Below are 26000 nucleotides of genomic sequence, written 5' to 3'. Positions count from 1 at the left end.
GAGGCATTCATGAGGCCGTTCTCATTACCCTTTCTAAAACTAGTTTACTGGAAACGGATTCAGGAAACCACTTTGGAAAATCGCTTTGCTAGCGTTCCCACTTGATCACATGAAAGTGGTTTTCACAATCACTTCACGTAAAGCGCTCTTGTTGCTATGGAAACGCTCTCAGTGGGGTGACACGTTTCGCGCGAAATTCGAAACAGCAGCATAGGCATTCTACACCTGTCGTGTGGAGTAGCGCGCTCAAAATGTGCGAAGATCGCTTCCCGAAGAACGGTTGTGTCCTCACTTACGCTAAAACCAGTTTAACGAGGCAAAGCGATCTTGAAAACTACATCGTGAGTTGGTTTTCCAAACCGGTTTGGAAGATCGCTTCCAAGACCGCTTTGACCGTTCTCACTAAGCGTTAAACTAGTTTCCACTAAACTAGTTTCCAGTAAACTAGTTTGAGGATCGTAGTGAGAACAGCCTCCATGTTGGATAGATGCCTGTCTCTGGACACTTTTGAATGCATCCCTTTGGAGAGTGATGCCAGACCTGCCAACCTCTGGGAATGAAAAATCGTATTCTGTGATAAAAAGAAGTGTATTTCATAATAAAATGCATGGCGCACTCGCTCATCGTGGCACTGAAGCTGCACGCAAGCTAAAATGCGCACTGCACTTGCAGATGAAAAAAAAAAATTTAAACATGTGTATATCTCACCCTGGTTTTAACAAAATGATTGAAAAAAAAAAACAAGGTACCTGAAATTACATAGATCTAATAACCATATTTGTGTAAGTTTTAGGAAATAGAGACATGTTAAGATTATTTTTCTCAATAAATTGCGATTTTGTAAAAAAAAGGTAATAATTACTATTTTTTTTACAAAAATGTTTTTTTAAATATGCCAAAAACATACTGGTTGGCAAGTCTGTGACACCCATGTTAATCTCCAAGTGTCATGGCATATTGGTGTTGGTGTGTTTTATCAATAATGGACAATTGTCTCTCTGTATTTGTTTGTCCATGAAATAACAAATAAAATAATGATAAGAATAGTATTGGCACCCTTTCAGAGTGGAATAAATTAAGTTTACTAGTCTCTTACCTAAAGGGTACCTATTTTGGATTTGGAAAATGGCCCCTTTAACTGAAGGGGGGGGGGTGTTAGAAATTAGACATACCATGCATGTAGCATGATTTCTTTTGTAATAATAAAAATAAAAAAATTAACAAGATTCTGTTCCTGGAGACTAGTATGATTACATTTCCGAGAAACCGCCTCACCTGAGCATCTTCAATATGGATGACATTACAAGCCTCAGGAGAGAGAGAGAGAAACACACACACACACCATGAAAAAATGCAAGTACCAACCCTTTCATACTGAAATCCCAGATAGACTTTTATTTCATTTTGACACAAACCAAGATCAAGCTGGAATAAGTAATAATAATCATCAAACCAGAAAATAAGAGAGAACAAACGATTAAAAAAGCTAAAGGCTTTTGAAATGTTTTAAGTTTGAGTCATATTTGAGCAGTTCCCTAGTTATACAGCATTTACCTGTGAAATAAATTCCACATATTGAAAAAAAATTCATGGTTCATGGTGATTGGATTTCTTTTTCTTTCTTGTTAGAAGCGTGCAAAACTAGTCTCTGATTATAGGCCTATGATAATGAATGGACAATGAAAAAAAAATCTTTGCTTTAGATATCAATCCTTCTGGTGATCGCTTTTCAGTTTTTATCCTAACAGATCATACTCATGAAGAATGTAAGTTTAAATATATTCTGATCATGTATACCTATTAGGATGAGTCCCAGTGGTTTTGAAATACGGGATTTGACCAAGAACAAATTCAACATGTACGCTAAATGTTGGGTCTGGAACAAAACTAGTTGAGAAGAGAAGTGTATCAAGGAGATGGGAGGGTTGTTTGGTGATGTGGATATAACAAGGAGCAAGGATGTTGGCAGCAAATGAGTCTTGTAATATGACACAGAAAAAAAAAGATATTTATAATGCCGAAATAGTGTGCACAACACAGGAGGACATGGAAGGAATGAATGGAGGTCAAAGGATATCATTACTGAAAAGGAAATACACCTGTAGGAAAAGAAATGGATGGATAAATGAATTCAAATGATGTTGATATTAAATGTTTATAATGATGAGCACAAATGTTGTATAAGAGCAAAATAATCCTTGAATCGTTGAAAAAATATTGTTTTTGTTTGAATGTACAGGTTTTTTTTATACAATGACTATGTAAACTAGTAAATTAAGTAATTACGAACAAGTTAATTAACTAAAAGTATCACACGACACTCAAGAGCAACCCTTTAACATTTGTGTGTAATATAAGAGGGGAACGTGTTACAGACCATTTAATTAGAAAAGTCACCTCCTAGGTTTCCACTAATTTCAATCTAAGTAATTATTGAATTTTACCTTCAATTTGATGTGATATGACCTTATTTCAAAATAGCCATTCATTTTTAAATATGGCATGACTCATCTCACTGTTCATATTCAATATTTCACTGTTTCTCTAAATACAATAATGATGTGAATATGATCATGGAAACAAAAGATTTTAAAGGTCAGGTCCACCCCCGAAAAAGTTGATTTGAATAAATATTTAAAAAAATCAAACATGAATAACGCTGAAAGCTTCATCAAAATCAGATGTAAAATAAGAAAGTTATGACATTTTAAAGTTTCGCTTATTTTTCACATAACAGTTCTATGCTCAACTCAGTGATATAAAAATGAGAAAGTCGATGTCACTCACTCACTATTTCTTTTGTTTTTTATTGTTTGAATTATATAATATTTCAATTTTTACAAATTTGACAATTAGGAACACCTTGCTGGAACCACAAAATGTTACAATAATGGAATTGCACTTGTTCAGGGAGGAATGAAATTTTTTTCACATGACAAAAATAGCGAGTTGGTGATGTCATCGGTCCCCTCATTTGCATACCAAACAGGATGTGCATACAACTGTTTTGAGAAATTAAGCGAAACTTTAAAATATAACTTTCTTGTTTTACATCTGATTTTGATGAAAATTTTATTTTTATGCTTGTTGGTTTTTCTCTTTCTATTCAAATCAGTTTTTTTGTTGGGGTGGACTTGTCCTTTCAGGACATCTTTCTAATGAATCAGGTAAAGAGTCGATAGTGAGAGATTCAGCTGTTCATTTTCACTTGACCATCCAACACCTTCTACTTCACCTATTTTGCTTGTTTAAGATGGCATGAATTCCAAGTATAAGCCATGAATCATAGATGACTGATGGCTTTGCTGTCCAAGCCATCCATGGCAATTCTTCAAAGGGGAATTTCCCTAACCAACTACACTAGGCCAATCTCCATCAGCTCAAGCTATCAAATCATCACATCATTTCCGATCCAGCAAATTATCTAGGTTGAAATCACCCCAATGCAATCAACAGACTATTTTGAAGGATTCAGCTCTGGTTTGCAATCTTGAATCAACTTAGGATGTTATTTACAAAACGGCACACAATTTGGTGAATTATCCACCTAGTTTGGAAGGTATTAAAAGAGACACTATGATTTTGGCTTGAGATCATTTATTCAGGGTACCATTCAATCATATGCTAATTAAACAAGGAGCAAAAAGTACATGCTCTGTTACCCTGGGATTAGTTCTACATTCAAGCAAAAACTCTCTCACTTGGGCTGATGGAAATTGAATCTCAAAGTCTATCTTGATGTGAAGTAATACAGATGGCCGAATTCTGTGGATTGATGTCCACATGCGTATGGAACAAACTACACTCTAACTTCAGCACAAGGATTTTGAATAAACCAAGATCTGCTGTTAATAGTGACCAGTCAAATATTAGATTTAGATTTGGATTTATTCAAAGCTGCAAGATAAGAAATTGAATATTCTGAGAGTTGAAGTTAAAGCTGAAAGATTTGAATTTGAATCTTTTGAGACTAAAAATTTAGAATTCAGAATAAATCCAATGACTTGCAACTGTTGTAACTTTTCCATAATGGCAACTACTATGGTAACAGGGCTCAGCAGCCAATCAGAATCAAGGTTACCGTGTTAATAGTTGCCATAATGGCAAAATTACAACAGTTGCAAATTCTTTATGAAACAGGGCCCCAGGACCCTCAAACACAAAGGTTAGCAATTTTGAAAGAGCAATTTTGATTGATCTATAGTCAGTGCAAAATGTGCATGCAATGATGATCTTGATAAGCCATTTCATTTAATCACTAACCTTTGTGTTATGGGACACAGGACTCATTTCCCCTCCTTGAAATTTAGAGTGTAGGGTAAAGTAAGGTAAAGTTGGATTAACAAAAGGCTAGACTTTCAAGACTGGGCAAACTTGGACTGATGGAGAATCACCTACACCCTTCATATCAATCCATGAATCTTTGATATTTTCAGCTTTCACTCCGATGACCAATTCCCTTTCAGCTGTTTTTAATAATTCATATCACTTTCCAAAGAAGTAAGATAGGTCAATACCTATCCAGGTTGAGCGAAAGTGACTTCATGAAACCAGTTTATCAAATCCTGAAATTCTTTTTACATTTTTTTGGACGTTGTCTGGCTCTGATGAAAATGAGAACCTTCTCAGTACCTGCTCTTTCCAATACTTTCATATCTACATTTTTGTAAAAGTAACATAGGCAGAGCTTGAATTTATCCCATCAAAACAGCCACTTTCATATCCATTCGAACGCAGAAAAACATGCATTTTCTGACTGGGAATTCTTCTGGATCAGAAAATAAACTACCAGGAATTTCATGTGTGTGTGTGAAAACAAGTTACTTGTCTTATTTCCCAAGAAGAAAATATCTGCAAGTTACTTCTCAGAATTACAACTGCAGCAGGAATTTCTCCAAGGTCACAGGTGGGTTTCCATTATAAACTGCAAACTTACTTCTGATGACAAGAGTGAATATAAATAAAAATAAGCTCATCTTGCCCTTCGGTCCGAATGAGCTAACAAGTGGACGCCTCTGGCGGCGCTGACTATGAAAACAGCTATTGAATAATCATTCACAAAAAACATTCATATAATAATAAAATACTATGTCTATTGACCCAAAATGACCTTTGACCATAATCATGTGACCTAAGACGTGTGCAAAAAATCATTCATACTTGATTATCCTTACATGTATGTCTATGTTTTATGACCTATATCCATAAACTTTTTAAGTTATAATGCTGATTCAACAAATACCCCTAACACGACCAAAGCTCATTGACCTTGAATAACCTTTGACCTTTGTCATGTGACCTGAAACTTGTACAGTATTCCCAGGATTCTTGATTGTTCTTATGTCCAAGTTTCATGAACTAGATCCATAAACTTTAAAAGTTATGACAATTCCACTTATACCCCCAACATGGCCAAAGTTCAATGACTCTAAATGACCTTTGACCTTGGTCATGTCACCCGAAACTCCAGGAGGATGTTCAGTAGTACTTCATTACCCTTATGTCCAAGTTTCATTAACTAGGTCCGTGCAAAGTCTAAGTTATGGTGTCATTCCAAAAACTTAACCTTGGTTAAGATTTCGATATTGATTCCCCAAAACGTGGTCTAAGTTCATTGACCCTAAAATGACCTTTGATCTTGGTCAGAATGTAACCTGAATCTCGGGCAAGATGTTCAGTAATACTTGATTACCCGTATGTCCAAGGGGGTGTTGCAAGAAAATATCTGCGATCAATGCAAATATTCTGTTGCAATTTTACAACAGATAGATCAACGTTAACTGTAGCTAATCAGATTAAACTTCTTGTTTCAAGGAGCAGATAAACAATCAATCACTAATTTGCAATTAACTGCAAAGCATATGATTGATTTAGGGACCAAAAATTGACTTGCAATTGATCGCAAGTTTCTCGCAACACCCCACAAGATTCATGAACTAGGTCCACATACTTTCTAAGTTATGATGACCTTTCAAAAACTTAACCTTGGTTAAGATATCAATGTTGAAGACGCCGCCGTCGCCATCGGAAAACCAGCGCCAATAGTCTTGTTCTGCTATGCAGGCAAGACAAAAACAGCTATTTTGAGACCTGAACAAATATCTTGTAATTTATGGGCATTTATGTGGGGGTACAGGAAGCAATAAAAGCAGCAAACATACCAGCACATTAATGTAAAAAATGTTGGATAAGTGGATATTGTCGCCTTGAGCAGCATAACTGTAAAAAACCCTAGCAGTTTATAAAAATTGAAAAGATTGAATTAGTCTCCTTTGCTCACAAAGTGGGAAGAAATCCTAACAAATGAAACATCAAAGAATCATCACACAAATTGCATAAATATCTTGATCTGATATAAATGATGTAGGTTTTGAGATAAGTTTCATGTGAATCACGGATGGCTTTATGTTTGAGAGCAATTACTGAAATGACAAGAATTTTCTCATGAAATTAACTGTGTTTAGTAAATGCTAGGAAAAGTAGCCTTGAGGATTCAATCGAGAACAACAGATTAAATATACCATAAAGTGAAAGGAAAGAAAGGATGATTTAAGAAACACAAATAAAGTGGACTTTAATGAGTAAATAAGTAGCATTAGTGGTGAAATGATGGACTACTCTTTAGAGTATCCTATCAAAAACCATAATAGATTTCTTATCCAAAAGAAAGTGGTCAGTAGGGGTTATTGATAGGATTTTGATCGCTATAACCTTGTATTAACAAGAAGAAAGAAAACACTAAAATGAGCTGGATGAAAAAGAAGCAAACAAGGACAAATCACTATATATAGGCCCTATAAATATACAATAATAATAATAAATATACAAGGACCCTAAAGGCAAATTGTGATATATTCCTTTTCCATGAAGACCATATTGAAAGCTACCATAAAGTTTCCACTGCACAGTAATGTGTAATAATACATATACTTTTATTTCTCATTTTTATTTTTCATTAAATTTTTGTGATACTCTTGCTACAAACCCCTTGATCTACAGGTCTACTACTCAGAGACCTACTACAAGCCAACAATAAGAAATGGTGAAAACGGTAAAGCTAAAAAGGGTGAGGGTTGTCAATGTTATGGCACACTGGCTACAAACCCGAGACCTGCAGGTCTGGTAATCGGGGACCTACTACAAGACATACCTTAAAAAAAGAATAGTTAAAATGGTGTGCACTTAACCTTTAAGACAGGTTGTAGTTGTTAAACACCATCAGGCCATGGGTTAAGCTAAGTGTAAAGTGTAACTTAGAGTTAGAATTAAATTTCAGTTGCATGTGGTACACAACGCATCACCGCATTGGTCGGACCATGCACGTAGGACCCATACTACCACATATCCATCAATCGGATGCTTCCTTCACAACTGATCAGGTGGGTGTTTCATAAAGCTGTTCGTAAAGTTACGAACGACTTTACGCACGACTGGAACATGTTCTTAGGTCATAACTCAATTACATAGCACAAGAAAGGATCACCCGTCGTTCGTAAAGTCATTCATATCTTACGAACAGCTTTATGAAAAACCCACCAGGGATATGTATAGAACAGACATAAAAATCTGAGGTTGTCCTACCTTGCGGTGCTTGGGCTACTAGATCCTCCCTTGGAGCTGGACACAGCAATAGCCATACCGGGGTGATGTGAGATGGCCGAGGAGGATCCATACAGGCCGGTGTGGTGGCTGACTGGTATCTCAAGAAGCTCGGCAAGACATGCCATCTGAGCCTGACGAGCCTTCTGACGACCTGGTAAACAAGAATAAAGCACATGAGATGATTAAATAATCAACATATTACATCGCTCACTGCTACTATGATGATAACCTGGACAATTTCCTCTCTGCTCTTACAAAGAGGGCAGACTATATCTGAATTCATGAAAGCAATTGTTTTTGCCAGGTCCGAGCTCATCTGATTCAGACACAGTCTAGAGAGTGAATTCATGTTAACACTGATTTTTTTTCAAGAAAACCAACATGGCTTTAATAATAATGGTAGTAATAATTATATATATTATATAGAATATCCCAAAACCACTTTGCAGAGGGCTCAATTTAAAAGGAAATGACAGAGATGTCATAGAATGAGACATTGAGTTTTATACCCTATTGGGTATTAAAATAAGGTGCTTTATTGAATCTAAAACTAAATGTTTATCAATTCAAGTTCTGTAATGAAAATGAATGCTAACAACTCTTTGACACTGTATTATCGATGGTGATAGGTTGTTTGAATGTGAAATGTTCAAACACATTCAAAGTCACGCACACATTTTTCATGTGGAAACCTGTTAAGAATAAGGATGTCATTGGCTGTCAAGATTTAAAACGAGTTCCTATTGAAGTGCAAGACAAAATGGTACAAAGGAACACAACAGCCATGGCGTAATTTCCTTCAGCAAGAAATTTGTCCACATTGTGCTGCACTCGACCCAGGTGAGGTGAATGGGTACCCGGTAGAAAGAAATTCCTCGAATGCTCGAGTGCCCGATCAAGGTAGCCGTGCTAAAGCCGGGGTAATAATAGCAGGGCCCGCTGGGAGAACAGTTTTCGGAACTGAAGTGGCTACCCTGGGTAAATATGCCGCTATTATTATTATTATTATTAACACATACGTGCGTTTATTTTTAGATCAATTATATCTTATTCATCTCACAGGGCCGTATCTATGCTTTTAACCCAAATGAAGTGATAAAGAGTGTCCATCCTGACAGACTAGCTATCTATTGTCCAGAAATAACCAGAAAAGAGCTTTTCAAACATTATTGTTAAAAAAAAGCAATTAGCAAATGGACTTTAATTGAAATTATACTCTGGGACCTGTTGCATAAAAGTTACTATTATGGTAATATTGCCATCTAATGGTAACTTGCATTATGGAATCATTGGTTTTGATCGGCTATTGATTAGTGATACCAAAATAGATACGATGGCAAAGTTACCATGATAGTAACTTTTATGCTAAAGAGCCCGGGACATTTTGTAATTATGCTACCTTTTGTCAATCTCTGCTTGGCTGCCATGCATCGGATGTGATCATCAAACTGGAAACGGGCAGCAAGAAGGGGCACCGGTCTGGCATGTGGGGAGGCGGTGGATCGTTTGTGGACGGTCACATGCAGGGATCGACTGTCATCTTTATCACCTGTCACCTCAAGATCCTGCAGAAATACCAAGTTTAGAGAGAAATCTAAAAAAAGGTGCCAATCACAGGTTTCATTGAATCTGATGAAAATTTAATGAGGAAAAATCGATGGGTAGAAGGTGAGCTGAATCAGACAAAGTGGATACGAGCGGTTCCTGCATTTTAGATAATAATGTTGATCAATGTTAAATTCTTCATTCATAGGGACGAAATGCCACTTACCACCACTATGGTCAAACCATAACCTGGGGTGCGTTTCATGAAAGGACGCGTCGGATGTTTCATTCTAACAAGTGGAATGCCTCTGGCCGTCTCACCTGCATCACGCGGTTCAATATAGCAGCAGTGCTGACTTTGAATACTACTCTAACTCGCACAAGATGTTCAGTAATACATGGTTACTCTTATGTCCACTTTTTATGAACTAGACCAATAAACTTACAGAGATATGATGGTTATTCAACAAAAAACCCCAACATGGCCAAAGTTCATTGACCTTACATGACCTTTGACCTTGATCATGTGACCTGAAACTCGCACAGGATGTTCAGTGATACTTGATTACTCTTATGTACAAGTTTCATGAATCAGATCCATAAACTTTCAAAGTTTTGATGGTAATTCAACTGATACACCCAATTCGGCCAAAGTTCATTGACCTTTGACCTTGGTCATGTGACCTGAAACGCGCACAGGATGTTCAGTGATATTTGATGACTCATATGTCCAAGTTTAATGAACTAAACTAATAAACTTTCAAAGTTATGATGGTAATTCAACAGATACCCCCGATTCGGCCAAAGTTCATTGACCCTAAATGACCTTTGACCTTAATCATTAAGCCTGAAACTTGCACAAAATATTCAGTGATGCTTGATTACTATTATGTCCAAGTTTCATGAATCAGATCCATAAACTTTTAAAGTTATGATGGGAATTCAACAGCTATCCCCAATTCGGACAAAGTTCATTGACCCTAAATGACCTTTGACCTTGGTCATGTGACGTGAAACTCATGCAGGATGTTCAGTGATACTTGATTAACCTTATGTCCAAGTTTCATGAACTAGGTCCATATATTTTCTAAGTTATGATGACATTTCAAAAACTTAACCTCAGGTTAAGATTTCAATGTTGATTCCTCCAACATGGTCTAAGTTCATTGACCCTAAATGACCTTTGACCTTGGTCATGTGACATGAAACTTTAATAGGATGTTCAGTAATACTTGATTAACCTTATGGCCAAGTTTCATGAACTAGGTCCATATACTTTCTAAGTTATGATGTCATTTCAAAAACTTAACCTCAGGTTAAGATTTGATGTTGACGCCGCCGCCGCCGCCGTCGGAAAAGCGGCGCCTATAGTCTCACTCTGCTTCGCAGGTGAGACAAAAAAATTTGTTATTTTTATACAGTTACTATACAAAAGGTGCTTCTCAGCCAATCAAAGTGAAGGAAAATTGTCAGATCTGCCAACTTGTCTCACAACTAATGATGAGGTATTCTCCTGGACTAATACCCACTCGGGCTGATTTTCCTTTTGTTATTAGCCCAAAACTGATAAAACCTCATTGCTATTTCTTAAGGCGACCGCACACCTTACGACTGGTCTGCGACTCAATTTTAGAATGAAACGTAGTAGAATTTAATGCTAATTTTGAGACTTGGAATATCTTACTGTGTAATGTTCAAAATCATTTTACGAATACCTATGTTCAAGATGAATTCCAGTATTGGTAACGATCTCAAAATGCCTTTTTACAGAATCTAATATAATGACCACCCAAGTGTCTGTTTGTATGAATAAAAAATATATGCCAAAGGATTCTGGAAGAAATTGTGTAATTGCTGAGAAATAAGCAAAATAAGCGCGGATTTGGTCACGTCCGTCAGAACTTTATTCCAGCAATAATAATACACTCTCCCACGTGTGCCTATCTGTGTTGGTGATCTTCAGTGTGAATATTTTTTGGCATAGATTTCAAGATTTCACAAAGTTCAGTTTATGTAACTGTACCAGATCTAGATCCTCGATGATATACTGACAATTAAGCCTGGTTTTACAGACTTTCTCATGAAATCAGTGTTTATTGCAACTACTGGCATTTCTCTTTAAAATCTGTGAGTATGCTATCATCCTTTTTAGAATAAAAGCGAATTCAATATCTAGTCGTAATGGTTGGATACGATTTGAAACTAATTTGGCTTTTATTCCAAAATAAAGATTTACAATCTCTCAAAATGGTTATATTAGTATTCTTTCAATTAATTTTAACCTGAAATAAAATGATACTTTCTATTCACATTTTCAGAAAATGAGCAAAATGTAATTTGTTCCGAAATCGGATCGCGAACAGTCATAAGGTGTGCGGTGGCCTTTAGACAACTCCATCAGATACAAGAGAAGATGCCTAGAAAAAAAATTAAGGAGAGAGATGCCCTAGGAGCTGTCCTCTGCAAAACGAGAATTGTATTGGGGGAGTAGTCCTCGGGGGGAAGTTGTCCTGTTGTACATCTGCCACTATGTCTAATGAGACCAACATGAGACTAATAGTGACTAATAATTACCGGTAAATGGACTAAACATACCTGCAATTAAATGAGTAGGCCTCAGATCAAATGATTATTATAATAAAAAAACCTACTTGCAGAAGGAAGGGGATGAGACAAAGACATTAAAAGAAAGATAAAGATTAGAAAAAACTACTCTGACATTGAGATTTTGTTCTTGAATTAAAAAAAAAAGATTTTTTTTAATGCTTCCTAAATCCTCATTATTATCAACATCAAGATCATTCACATACCCAAAGAAGTATGTTAGTAAAGATGACTCATTCAACTGTCTATGAAGGGCTCATTTCTCCACAATTTAAAATGAATATATAGCAGCTGACGTCTAGGCCTATATATCAAACTAAATTTATGGCATCCTCTTCAACAGACCACTTTTGTGATGCAGTTAAATTCAGGTATATTACTCTATGCAATAGACAATATCATCCCTGTTTAATCAAATTAACTTTTATGTCATTTGTAAAAACCCAAATGCATATATACATGTATAGAAAAGAAGGCAAGCCAGAGAAGATAATTCATCGTTTTACGGTAGAATAACATTATGACTGCACAGACAAAAGAGTGAATAGAAACATCACTACAGTGGCATAGGCAGACAAATAAATGTCAATTATGTCAACTGCGTGCTTTCCAAGAACTTATGCACAAAGCACCATTATGCATCAGAAATAGATGGCACTAAAACCCCATCAGTCATGTCGTATTCTTCTTCCAAATAAATTTGTTTATAGAGTTGCTGTCCGCAGTGTCAAATAACACCCTTATTTTCTAGACATCAATAATAGGTAAAGCTGGCAAGTGGACAAAAGCAAGAACTTAATCAATACAAAAATGCTACATCTGTTCGCTATTATTGATATTCAATTAAATTTGATTTTATTTTCATTCTCAGTAAAAAAAGGAGGGAGGAACAATATATTCACAAAATTGATATTTTGTGAAAATGGAAGAGAATAAATGTTTATTATGAATTGAATTGAAAATATGACTAATAAATATATAACCAGGGCATTGTCACAACATATACAAAACATATTTATGAGAATGTGGGTCAACCAGAAAGAAGAATTAGTCTTATAAATATAAAAATAATAATAATAACAACAATAATATAGCGTTTATGAGGCGCCTTATCCAGTCGTCTATTCACTGGCAATGATGGTTTGGATCTCATTCTACAAACGTTCATAATACATGTATGATTTCCATGAAAAGATGATGTTTTCTAGATGCTTTGAACACAAATTAATGAAGATCCATAGATGAAAAATATTTTTCGTCATTTTGTCTGGTAAATCGGCGACACGCAAGCCGGCTGTGCGTGTGTAGTAATATATTTTCCAAGAACCTACATACAGGATAATAATCTCAAGGTGACCTTTGCATACAAAGATAGATATCAATCAATAAAATTGAAAACAAATATTTCCCTGTAAATATCTTCATCAATCTACACAGATATTTTCCAAGAAACTACAATTGAAACCTTGTACTTCAATAAGATGATAGATATAAATAAATGGAATTATCCTAGGTGGGCCGCAATATCAGTGTGTTGTTCAGATTTGAAGGGGGGGGGGACTTTGCATTTTTCATTTGTCTTTATACCCTATTCACTATTAGATGTGTTTTATGTATCCCTTTTATTTCCTCAACAGGTATAAACCCTATAAAACATGCCCCCTAATCAAGAGATTTTAGAACAATTGGAAATCTAGAGATAAAATAGAGGAAAAGATGGGTGAAAATAGCAGACCCCTTTTCTAAACTTTTGGTCTCATTTCTTGAAAAACATACCCTTTCTTTTCATTTCGGTAATACCCTTAACACACCATGGGCTTACAAAATTGCATTTTTGAAAAGTATCCCCTATTCATACATTTTTTCTAATAGCATTTATGACTAATAATGTACATGAGTGCCTCTCTCCGCCTCCCCTCAATAGAGATCAATCACAAGAAATGGATTGCGTCAAATGTACAGGTCTGCCAACATTTGAAAATAAAAACAAGGATACCTACATGTAATCACACAGCACAAATTTTTCTGATCTATCAATGTCTGGTGCGTCTCCCTCACTTTTTTTAAAATTAAGACATGTTTAGCATTCTTTAATTCAAACCTTGAGATATTACAAGTGTTGAATAATTATATAATAAATTATACACCCATACACCCACCCATATCCCACAAATACACGCATGTATAGAACATATGTGCTGATACATTTTTTTATCTTAAAGGACAAGTCCACCCCAACAAAAACTTGATTTGAATAAAGAGAAAAATACAACAAGCATAATTATGAAAATTTCATCAAAATTGGATGTAAAATAAGAAAGTTATGACATTTTAAAGTTTCGCTAATTTCACAAAACAGTTCTATGCACATCCTTGTCGGTATGCAAATGAGGTGGCTGATAGTGATGACATCACTCACTCACTATCTCTTTTTTATTTCATTATATGATATATGATTTATTCCCATTTTCTCCTCATTGTCCTTGAAACAAAGTTTCATTCCTCCCATGTGGAATTACCATTGCCTTAACACTTGCAGAAGCGGATCTAGAAGGGGGTGGGGGTTGCAACCCCCCAAAACAAAATCCGGGGACCATTTTTTTCAATCTTATCTTTTTTTTAAACTTGTAATTTTATTTTATTCTTTTTCTATGTATTTATTTCATTTATTATTATTATTATTATTATCATTATTATTTCTTTTTGGGGGAGGGGGGGGGGTTGGGCGAACAAATATCACAGAGTCCCTTGCCCCCTACCCCCCATCAGCTTTTTTGAGGACACGGGCCACTGCCGAAGTGACAAGCTAGGCCAGCGTTGCCGATTCTCACCAAATATAGTGGTGTTTTAGATGAAAGAAAACGCCATTTTCACACACAGATTTTCAAAAATTTTCCCTACCGTGGGAGGGGGGACACCCCCCTCCCAAACCCTCCCCCTCGCTCGCTACGCTCCCTCGCATACCACCCCAACCCCCTCCCCTTTATAACAGCTGGATCCGCCCCAGACTTGATGGTTCAGTCAAGTTGGTCATTATTGTCAAATCTGTAAAAATTGAAATATTCTTTATTTCAAACAATAAAAAACAAAATAGTGAGTGAGGGACATCGACTCTCTCATTTGCATGTCATTGAGTTGTGCATACAACTGTTTTGTGAAAAATAAGCAAAACTTTGAAATATCATATCTTCCTTATTTTACATCTAATTTTGCTGATATTTTCAGAATTATGCTAATTTGGTGTTTCTATGTTTATTAAGAGGTGGACTTGACCTTTAAATTTGGATTAAAAATTGGAGATAAAAACAATGGAAACAGACTATAGAAAGAATCAATCCTATCTTCAACCTCATTTCAATCAATAGTCTGACACGTTCAATATGGTCAATATTCTTTCAACACATTTCATCTATTTTGAGTGCATCTGGTTGCTATTAATAATACCCATCTCAATCACGGAGGTCAAAATCTAATTACTTTTCCCAGAAACCGCAAACAATGTGTCGGTTTGAGGTGTGAATCAGAAATAGATTCCCAAACCCTTGCTGATCACTAGGTTGGTGAACAGAAATATACAACAAACGCGCCACTTCCTCATCTTCTCTGGGACTCTGTAAAATTGTGAAACAGGAATGCATAAAAACTCTCGATGATCTGAAAGGTGATGCCTACTAAATATAACACTCTTTACAATAGAGGGGCAGGAAACTGTTACTTGGGCAAAAAACCGCAGGAAACCACAATCTTTATTTCTTTGAAAAATCGTGATATTTAATGAAAACTTCCTCTATGCTGGGTATATGAAGAGGTTACAAAGTTCAACAAATGAAACAATATCAACATCAAAAGAGAATAAAGATAAATTAAGAGATACACAATGGTGAAGGTTGAGAAATTGTCAAGTAATAACGGAGTTAAGAATTTTCAAAGTTCAAATTTTGGGTCGAGCAGGCCTCCATATTTCATGTTATATAAATTCTCAAATATTTCATCCCGAGCACCACTTCTGTTGACAAGTGGAGACCATGCGCGACCATGGGGTCTCGAAAAGCACCCTAAACACTTATTTTCCATTTTCTGAAAATGCAACCCTTAACAAGTATTGGCATGTGAAACCCTACCCTTAACAAGTATTGGAAACAAAACGATACTCTTGGCAAGTTCCCAGAATTGACCACCTAAACAAGTACAGCGACATTTTTATTGTTATGTCACGTCAGTCGTCAGTTTTATCTTCACCAACATCATTAGGTTTAGGTATAGTACAGCCCCACCTACCACATCTCGCGCGAATCGTACTCTAAACACTTAGTGTTGACTCTTGGTGCAAAAGAACATCCTTTAAAAAACATTTTTTTAGTCCTATTTCTTACACCCTCGCAAATTTGACTCTAAACACGTAGCTTTCCTAGCGAAAATAGATACCTTTTTTTCATCATTTTAGTGTTTTTGACACCCTTATCACGTTGCATAGGTAACGAGCCCTATCTTCTTTTTTGGGTCGTGCATGGTATCCACTTGTCAATATAGGTGCCCCCCCCCAGAATTTCATATAAAAATTGAAAGTGATTTCATTTGTGCAGTGGATATATCAGCAGACAGTCATCTTCTCATTTTAATTTCTCATTTTAAACCTTATTCTATAATTTCTTTTCATTATTTCCGGTTAAAACTTGGAATTTATATTACATGATAATATGGAGAGCTGCTCGCTCATAACATAAAAAATTGAAAACATTTAAAAATTCATAACTTTCTTATACATCGATGGACTTTTCTCAAACCTTGACCAATATTTTTCTCAAATTCTTCTGCTTTTATCAAAGACTAACTTATCATCATGGTGAAATTTCTCCTTCAAAGCTACTTTAAAGTTTCAGTTAACCCCCAACCAGCAACCAGTATATTTCAATGTTCCATTTCATTATTTAAACACTATAAAACGCAAATATGAATGTGTAAAATGTATCCTCAACTGTGATGTGGATACTGTCAAATAAAACCATGCTGTAGTGGATTTACTTCAAGATTTTACAGGAGCATTTATTTTGATCTGGACACGATCAAAATCCACTTTTTTTTTTTTGGATACAAAATGATTTCGCAAATAGCAAGTATGGAATGTGGAAAAAATGTTGGAATATGTTAGTAACATTTTTACACTCTCCACTATACCGTATAAATGGCAGTGTTGTGGGTCTCGACCGGCCTCGGCCTTGAGGCCACAAAATCGTCCTCGGACACAATCATCGGGTCAAGGCAGGGATTATTTTAGGGTGTGCAAAGGCCGAATATTCAGTGTCACTTTCTCTGAAATATTATTGAAACTAATAGAGAGTCGCCTGTCGAGTTTGCCCATCCACCTGTATGGGTACGCCCTTCTTTCTTACTTTCTTTTTTATTCTTGATGTCAAAGCCAATTCATGCAGTGCAGCTGCAATGCATACATGCTGCACTGACAATGACTTGAAGGAGACTTGACTATAGATACAATGACCCTTCCGGTCTTGGCCTTGTCCTCTGGTGGGTAGACCTTGGTCTTGTCCTTGGCTCAGGGAAATCTAACCGTGGCCTTGTCCTTGTCCTCAGGTGATCCGGCCTTGGCCTCGGACACAAAACAGATAAATGAGTATCTAATATGTTTTTAATACTGGATACTTTGGCAGCCAGGTAATAATGTCTAAACACTGTGAGCTTTAATTTGTGATGGATATGAACTAGCCTAATATGAACACTTTAGAAGAGTATGTTATCATTATTATTATTATTGTCATTATTGCAATCATATTTATTACTATTATCATTAGTGGTAGTATCATTATTATCATCATCAGCATTATTATTATTATTATTATTGTTATTATTATTATTACTATCATTATCATCATTATTATTATTATTATTATTATTAATATTATTATCATTATTATCATTATTATTATTAATATTATTTTTATGTTCATTGTCACTGTTATTACACAATTATATTCATTGTCACTACTGTCATAATCATTGATTGTTTAAACTTTCAGCCAAAATGATTGGAATAATAGAATATTTAAAAATATAATTAGTAAGTAAAATAATTTGATAAAAAGATATTTCATATGATTTAAAAAAGGGAATACTTTTGATAATAAACCAAGAGATTGTTTAGGCTAGATTTTTGGTTGTGTGAAGGACCACTATACTGTTGCAACTTGCAAACAATATAAAAAAGTGCAACAGCTGCATTGATATAGCGAATCAATGTATTTTCTAGGAAACCATTCAAAAATACTTCCTTTCGGATTCACAACAGCAATTAACTCAAACAAAACAAAATGATTTCTATGAATGCACTTAGTCTCTATCAAAATAGATCAGTTCTTAGACGAAAATCTGCTTAGCTTTTATAGGACTAAAAAAATATGATGTGATGCTTTAGCAGTTTGATTTGAAATGAAAATTGTGTCAAAGGGTTTTAGCGCTACAGTACAGTGACAAATGATGCACTTTGCAAACCAGTTTCATATTAAAGCCTCATGGTAAAGGACTGATACTACACAATAGGCCCTGCACTTTTTAGAGTGGCAATTACTAGAAAACCCTGCACTGCAATTTAAAATTTGTTACAATTCAAATCACCAATACCATTTTGATTTGTTTTCACACTATCAAAACCACCATCATTAAATTCAGTCATTCAAACCACATCATTATAATGATGCCAAAACCTGCTTGTCTGAAAAGACTTCAGTTTCAGACAAGCCACGGACCTACCACCTGTCGGGTGTGGTGTCTATATACAGGTCCATGATGATTTAGCTATTACAGTGGAAGTTCACCCTGACAAAAAGTTTATTGTAAAAATAGCTTACTAAAAAATAATGAAAAATATTGCTGAAGATTTGAGTAAAATCCATCAAAGAATAAAAAGGTTATTAGAATTTTAATTATTTGATTTGTGACGTCATGTGCGAGCAGCTCTCTGAGATATTGTATGTTAAAAAATCAATAAAATGTCTTTTTCTCAGAAAATTGAAAATGGTTTTTACTAATCTTCAGTATATCAATAAACAAATCATTTCACACCCATTCCTAAAAAGAAAAAAAAGTCTTCATGAACTATTTAAAAATTGAAATTTATGCGTTATATATAACGTAACATATGGGACAGCTGCTTGTTTATAGAACGTCGCAAATTAAAAACTTACAATTCTAATAACTTTCTTAATCTTGAATGGATTTTCCTCAAACCCTTGCCAATATTTTTTTCTGCTATTTTTACAACATTTTCTTCAGGGTGAACTTTCCCTTTAACTCTGTAACAAAAAAGTGTAGAGGGCTTTTAAAGGAGTAGGGGTGGGGAGGAGGGCTATGGGGGGGGGTAATTGAAATGTTGCCAGATAAACTTCCGAAGATAGGTATTATTAGGAACATGACTAACATTTAACAAACTTCTGACCTCTCTTTACATCAAACCATGTTCAGGTAACAAAGTCTCAAATTTTCAACTTTTTACAGCAAATTTTGAGTTCTTCGGTAGTAATACATTCACTGTGTTTCCATTTTGACATGCACGAAACAACAATTTAGCGATCAAACATACCAAAATCTAATCCAAACTCCCAACTGTCGCTTTGCAAATAAAATCATGCTAGCCACTCCAAATACGTGAAAATATCTGATGCATGGGTTTTTTAATTGAATTTATTTTGCTTTGCTTCTTTAAACTTTAATTTTTCATTTTTTTTTTGTAATTACCCCAAAAGACTTGTTTTAAAATACTATCCCTCTTTCATGTATCCATTTTAGATTATATTTTTTATTGTTCAAATAAAGATAAACATGTACTTGTATTTGAAATTTCGTAATTCACTTTTATGGTTCAATCAGTATCAAACTCCTAATTTTTCTTTACCTGGAAGCATCAGCTGTAGTATAAAATAAATTTCAGAGAAAAAAAATGAAAATAAATCATAGAAAATTACAATATGAAAAGTTATTATTTTGATACACTCTCGGTTGTTTTTACTTGTGAGGAGCAATTTATCAGTCTCTCTAAATTCCTCTCCATATGCATACATGCACATTGCTTTCCAATTAGATTTGTCAAAAATGATATCCGATAAATACAAACATCCATGATATATATGACAATCAACACTAATTCCACATGACAGTTTCATAGGATTTTGTCTTTATAAAGATCACAAGAAACTTTAAAAGGCCTTGATCACTTGGACACATTCCATATCAGTCCCTGTTTGGGATAAAATCTTTTGACAGAGTCGGACAGTCAACTGCTTTTCACAGTTTTACCCCCTTTATAGAAAACTATCTTGATCATCTCTGACATGTTGAAATCATAAGCATAAGACCAATGCAAACCATAAATGTCTAATGAAAAACTATATTGCATATCATTTCATCAATAAAGAGGCACCACTTTACCCAAATGTCCGCTCTTGTGTATACATTCAGTTCTTTTTCCATTTTTGAGCGAATGTTGCAAAATTGCAAATTTTTACATTTATTTCAAACAATATAAAAAAAACTAATGAGTTTCTTCTTTCACTACTGACAATGACTGATATGAAATAAAAAGAAAACCAGACCAATAAAGAATAAAATTCAGTATGCAGAGATAATGCTTGTTCATTTCAACATTGGAAACTTTGATAATTCCTTCTGCACCTCTCTGTTTGGGAAATTATACACATACATACAGTACAAAGGAAATTATTATTATAGTATGTTCATTCTAAACCAAATCAGCATTTCTGTATTGAGTCGTTGACAGAGGCTATTTTGCAACATCAGAGGGATGTTTAAAGGTGACCGCACACCTTGCGATTGGTCTGCGACTCAATTTTGGAATAAAACGTAGCAGAATTTGATGCTATATTGAGAATTGGAATATCTTACTGTGAAATGTATGAAATCATCGTATGAATCCCTGTTCAAATCTGTGACTATGCTAACATCCTTCTTAAAATGAAAGCAAATTTTATATCTAGTCGTAATGACGTCATAGCAGTCGCACGATTGGCTACGATTTGAAACTAATTTGGCCTTTAATCCAAAAAAAAGGCTTACAATCTATATAGTTATATTAGTATTTTTTCAATTAATTTTAACCTCAAATAAAATGGCATGTTCCATTCACATTTTCAGAAAATGAGCAAAATGCGATTTGTTCCAAGATTGGATCGCAAACAGTTGTACATTGAAGATTACCCTCATACTCTATTATTTACCCCCTGCTATCTGTTTGCTCTGTATTCCCTCAGAATGTCTGCAAATTTTTTTAAATTATATGAAGTAGAGATGCTTTTCTATCACCAAACATCACCGTTAATTCTACTTGCGACCTCCATATTCAATAATCCCTCCTTTTAGAGTTATGGATTGAAATATCATTCATTTACTCCTTTTAGTTTGCTGATACCTGTGTCATTTACAACACAAGATGGAGCTATTCTATTAGTATACTGTATCTTACAGTACATTAAGGAAAGAGATAAAGCAAGATTGTAAAATAGACTTTTTTCTGGGTGTGTGTGTCCTTGATGCTTTTCAATCTAAAAAAAAAACTCATACATTGCGGCTACATGTTTCCATTTCAAAACATTTCTATAAAGCCTAACAATTGACTGGAAAATTGGAAACAACCGCAAATATAGCGTCAACATAAAAACCTAATGCAAAAAAAGGGCAAGATTTTATAGGCTAAAAATTTGGTATTCCATGCATTTGTATATTACAAGAAAAACCCACTATTGTATTACATATTTCCATTGTTGGTATGTATAAATATCTAAAACTTGTAAAACTGTCGATTCTGAATTATGGACATCTACTTGTAAATTCTATAGACAATGTAGGGTATAGTTTACAGTTAACAAAATTCAAATTCTCTAAGAATCATAAATTTTTTTTTTTAGAGTTCAATCTTGAAAAGCCATGATAAGACTAGTCTGAATACATTGACATTAATTCCAATTATAAAGTAGGTATTATCATATCCAAATATAATTTATACAAAGATGACCTATTCAGTTAGAGAATTTCTGTAAGTATTCAGCAATTCTCACTAAAGTGTTGTTCACTATTAATAATAGTTTTTACATAATTTTATAAAGCACCATTGATCTACACGTAGTTGCATATTCAGTTTATTCCCTTTATATTATGACTTTGTAATTTAATCCCGCTGCGGGTTTTCACCGTTTTGTGCATTCGAGGAAGTTATTTTATTACAGTATGTAAAATTCAGTTACACAAAGAATCAATGACAGAATTATTATAATCATTATAATTTTGAAGAAGAAAATGTAATGTCAGATGGTTCTACAGTACTATTCATAGTTATTAAAGGTAAATGTTAGTTTTGGTAACGATATCAAAATGAGTTCGTACGGAATCCAATGAAATGACCCCCAAAGTGTCTGTTTGTATAAATGAAACGCATGTGCCAAAGGATTCTGGAAGAAATTGTGTAATTGCTGATAAATCAGCAAATAAGCACAGGATTCGGGTAGAGCGTAGCATTGGGCCCGATGCTCTAAGCAATAATTATACATTGTTCCACGTGCGCTTTCTGTGTTGGGGATCCTCGGTGTGAACATTTTTCAGCATAGATTTCAAGATTCACAAAGTTCAGTTAATGTAACTGTACCAGATCTAGATCCTCGATGATATACTGACAATTAAGCCTTGTTTTACAGACTTTCTCATGAAATCAGTGTTTACTGCAACTACTGGAATTTCTCTTTAAAGTGTCATCAAAGCTTTATACAGGGTTTATTATCAACTGGTCTAATGCCTATTCATCCAATCACAAACTCATCTACTATCATTTGGTCTACCATTGGTTCGTCCACGTATCTACATGGTCTAATTACCATTTCATCCACTCACTATTTCGTCTAATAACCAGTTGGTCCAACAGCCATTTAGTCCATATACCATTTGCTCTAATTGGAATAAGCGTTAATTGGGCAAAATGAAAGAAAATCAAAGAGACATTAGACCAAATGGTTATGAGACGAAATGGTCATAGACGAACTTGCAATTGGACAAAGTGATGATTGGACCAAATGGTTGTTAGACGAAATGCTGATGGACGGAATGGCATTAGACTAAATGAAGTTAGACCATGTGATGAGTAGACGAGTTGGGCATAGACAAATTGGCAATTTCCCAAATACAGGCCTAAATAACTCTATCATAACAAAGCCCTTTCATTCGAATGAAAGGGCCTCTGAAAGAAATATTTCAAACTAAATAAAACACACACTGGACTGCAAGCAACTCTGCAATGAAAAGTCACACAAAATATAAAATACAGTTTTTCATCAATATCTATACAAAGGAAATATGTCTGCGGTTTGCCTTTAATAAAATGTTAATTTCACGCACCACTAGTCAATGCTACATGTATATCATTTCCAAGGCTCTACATGGCTGAATTGTCCGTACAGGCAATAAAATTATGTTTCCTGGAAAACTTCAATATAAATAATTAATGTTTGCTGTAGGGGAAATAGGGTGATAATGCACTATTAATGTCATCATAAAGTGATATAAATCAACAGAGACTCATTTGGAATTTAACTACAAGAAAATTTAATGTCACTTAAGTTAATGCTGAGCTCTGAGCCCCCATTCCCCCCCCCATAAAAAAAGAAAAGTACTAGAAATACAAGTTGTTCAATCCTAGAAAATAAGGATAGGCCTACATAGGCATTGCAATTTTTTTTAGTTATAATATGGTTACCATAACTTTTATTATTACATTTCTAATTATTGTACAAAAAATGACTTATTCATATACTTTGTTTCTGGAAAATGTAAATGCCTTAATGTAATATTTCTATATTACAGTATGTTTATTCCATGACTTCCATGAAGCTATATTTGACAGAGTTTTATCTCTCCCATATTGTAGTTGGTATGAAGTATATATAATATAGGGGTTTTTATATTGCGCACATATCCACCTTGTTAGGTGCTCAAGGCGCTCCTATATTACCCGGCTAAGCTAGGCGTTCATAGCGCACACAGCTTTTTAAGGAATTACTTCCTACCGGTACCCATTTACCTCACCTGGGTTGAGTGCAGCACATTGTGGATCAGTTTCTTGCTGAAGGAAATTACGCCATGGCTGGGATTCGAACCCACGGCCCTCTGTTTCAAAGTCCGAAGACTAATCCACTGGGCCATAACGCTCCACATATATATTACATTCACTTTCACAAAGTGCAATTTATATTCTGATGTCCTATTCTTTATTGCTTTCTCTCCCTTTATGTAAATATTTCATTTTCAATCCCTCCTTCATACCAATCATTATTTAAAGGTCAAGTCCACCTCAGAAAAATGTTGAATTGAATCAATGGAGAAAAATCAGACAAGCACAATGCTGAAGATTTCATCAAAATCGGATGTAAAATAAGAAAGTTATGACATTTCAAAATTTCGCTTTAACAAAATAGTTATATGAAAGAGCCAGTTACATCCAAATGAGAGAGTTGATGATGTCACTCATTCACTATTTCTTTTGTTTTTTATTGTTTGAATGATACAATATTTCAATTTTTACGAATTTGACGATTAGGACCTCGTTGCCTGAAGCACAAAATGTTAAAATAATGGAATTCCACGTGTTCAGGGAGGAATGAAACTTCATTTCACATGACAATGACGAGAAAACAAAAATATTTCAAACAATAAAAAACAAAAGAAATAGCGAGTGAATGACATCATCGACTCTCTCATTTGGATGTAGCTGGTTCGTTCATATAACTGTTTTTGTGAAATGAAGCAAATTTTGAAAAGTCATAACTTCTTTATTTTACATCCAATTTTGATGAAATTTTCAGTGTTAAGCTTGTTGAATTTTTCTCTTTTTATTCAAATCAAGTTCTTGTTGGGGTGGACTTGTCCTTTAATTTCTCCCTCTTTATCTCGTCTCTTCATCTCTTTCTCTCTGTCCCACACATTTCCCCTCTCTCTCTCCGTCTCCTTCCTCCATCCCCCTTTTCATCAGTCTGCCACATTCTTTCCACTGTTTCTCTCTTCTTTCTTTTCTTTCCATCAAACTATCTACCTTTAAAATTTTCATCAGCCTATCTTTCTTTCTCTTCTATTCATTTTCTCAATATCATTTCTGGATTGCTCACTCACTAATCTCTCTCCATAATCTTGGCTTTCGGATTCTCTACCTCTGCCGAACTCTCCATGTCCCCGGCTTTAATTTCCGGACAATATACCCAGTGAATGGAGACATATCTCGACAGGAACGCTGTCCTGGGTATTTCTGGAAATCAGCTATGATTCAGTTTGTTTCCTTTCCAAGATGGATCATTTCCCCTTCAGGGCACCCCTTCAATTCATCATCCCTACTTTTTTTACACCGTAAGCCCCCCCCCCCCCCACTGCATCCTTTTCTCTGTCAACTTTACTGTTTTTTTTATTCATTTAGAATCACAATCACAAAATGCCCCCTCCCACCCCCTTTCTCCCCTTCTGAATAGGGGCATTTTGAATTACACTCTGCAAAAGTGTATGACTTTATTACATATATATTCCACAGAATGAGCAAAGAGAAAGATGTTGACTCAAAGGCAAGAAACAAAAACAAGTAATGATGGGGGTTGAGGCTTGTAAACTCTGAGGGAAAACTGGTAATGATCTTCTTTATCTTATATTTGGGTAATGTAACTAACACTTTATGGAAATAACACAGATAGCACTATACAAATGTTACATATGTTATCATTCATATCATTCATGAGAAAACCATGAGTAAGACTGGATATGAGACTGTAGAGGGCATTTCCCTATCTTTGGAAAGTATGTCAGGGGGCAAAAACCCTCATGATGAACCCATGACTGGAAGCAAACCTCACCGTTCCCCACTGCCACAAAAATAACTTGCTACAGTGCACAACCCTATCATGCACTGAATATCAAAAGAAAGATCACAGGGAAAAAAACTTTCCTCGATGCACATAGCAAAGCCGTTTGCTACGACATATGCTAAAATGCTCACAGAATAAACACCATTTCATTTTTTTTTTATTTCAATGGAAAGATATTCTTGGAAAGCATTGACAAAGAGAGGAATGGATGATTAAAAAAAAGACATAAAACAAGTTCGTTAATCATCGTTACTGTGTATCGCCTTTGTCGTCACTTTTAAAAGCAGAATTTCCTGGAAGAAAACTCTCACAAAGCCCTTCAGTTATCATCTAATTATC

General features: G+C 35.0%; 1 protein-coding gene across 1 annotated transcript in view; it reads right to left on the bottom strand.

Annotated features, from left to right (window-relative positions):
- The window catches only part of LOC121423104 (protein CLEC16A-like), a 101714-nt gene that overhangs the window by 7947 nt on the left and 67767 nt on the right, over positions 1-26000 (bottom strand). Inside the window, exons 21-22 of the mRNA XM_041618394.1 lie at positions 9002-9167; positions 7582-7753 (exon numbers count right to left, since the gene is read on the bottom strand). Of these exons, the coding sequence (XP_041474328.1) occupies positions 7582-7753; positions 9002-9167 (338 nt within the window). The remainder of the gene's footprint in view (positions 1-7581; positions 7754-9001; positions 9168-26000) is intronic.

This window comes from Lytechinus variegatus, chromosome 10, assembly GCF_018143015.1.
Source record: "Lytechinus variegatus isolate NC3 chromosome 10, Lvar_3.0, whole genome shotgun sequence".
Classification (NCBI taxonomy): Eukaryota; Metazoa; Echinodermata; class Echinoidea; order Temnopleuroida; family Toxopneustidae; genus Lytechinus; species Lytechinus variegatus.
The sequence above is the reverse complement of the archived record's forward strand: the minus strand, read 5'-3'. Positions and strand labels throughout refer to the sequence as shown.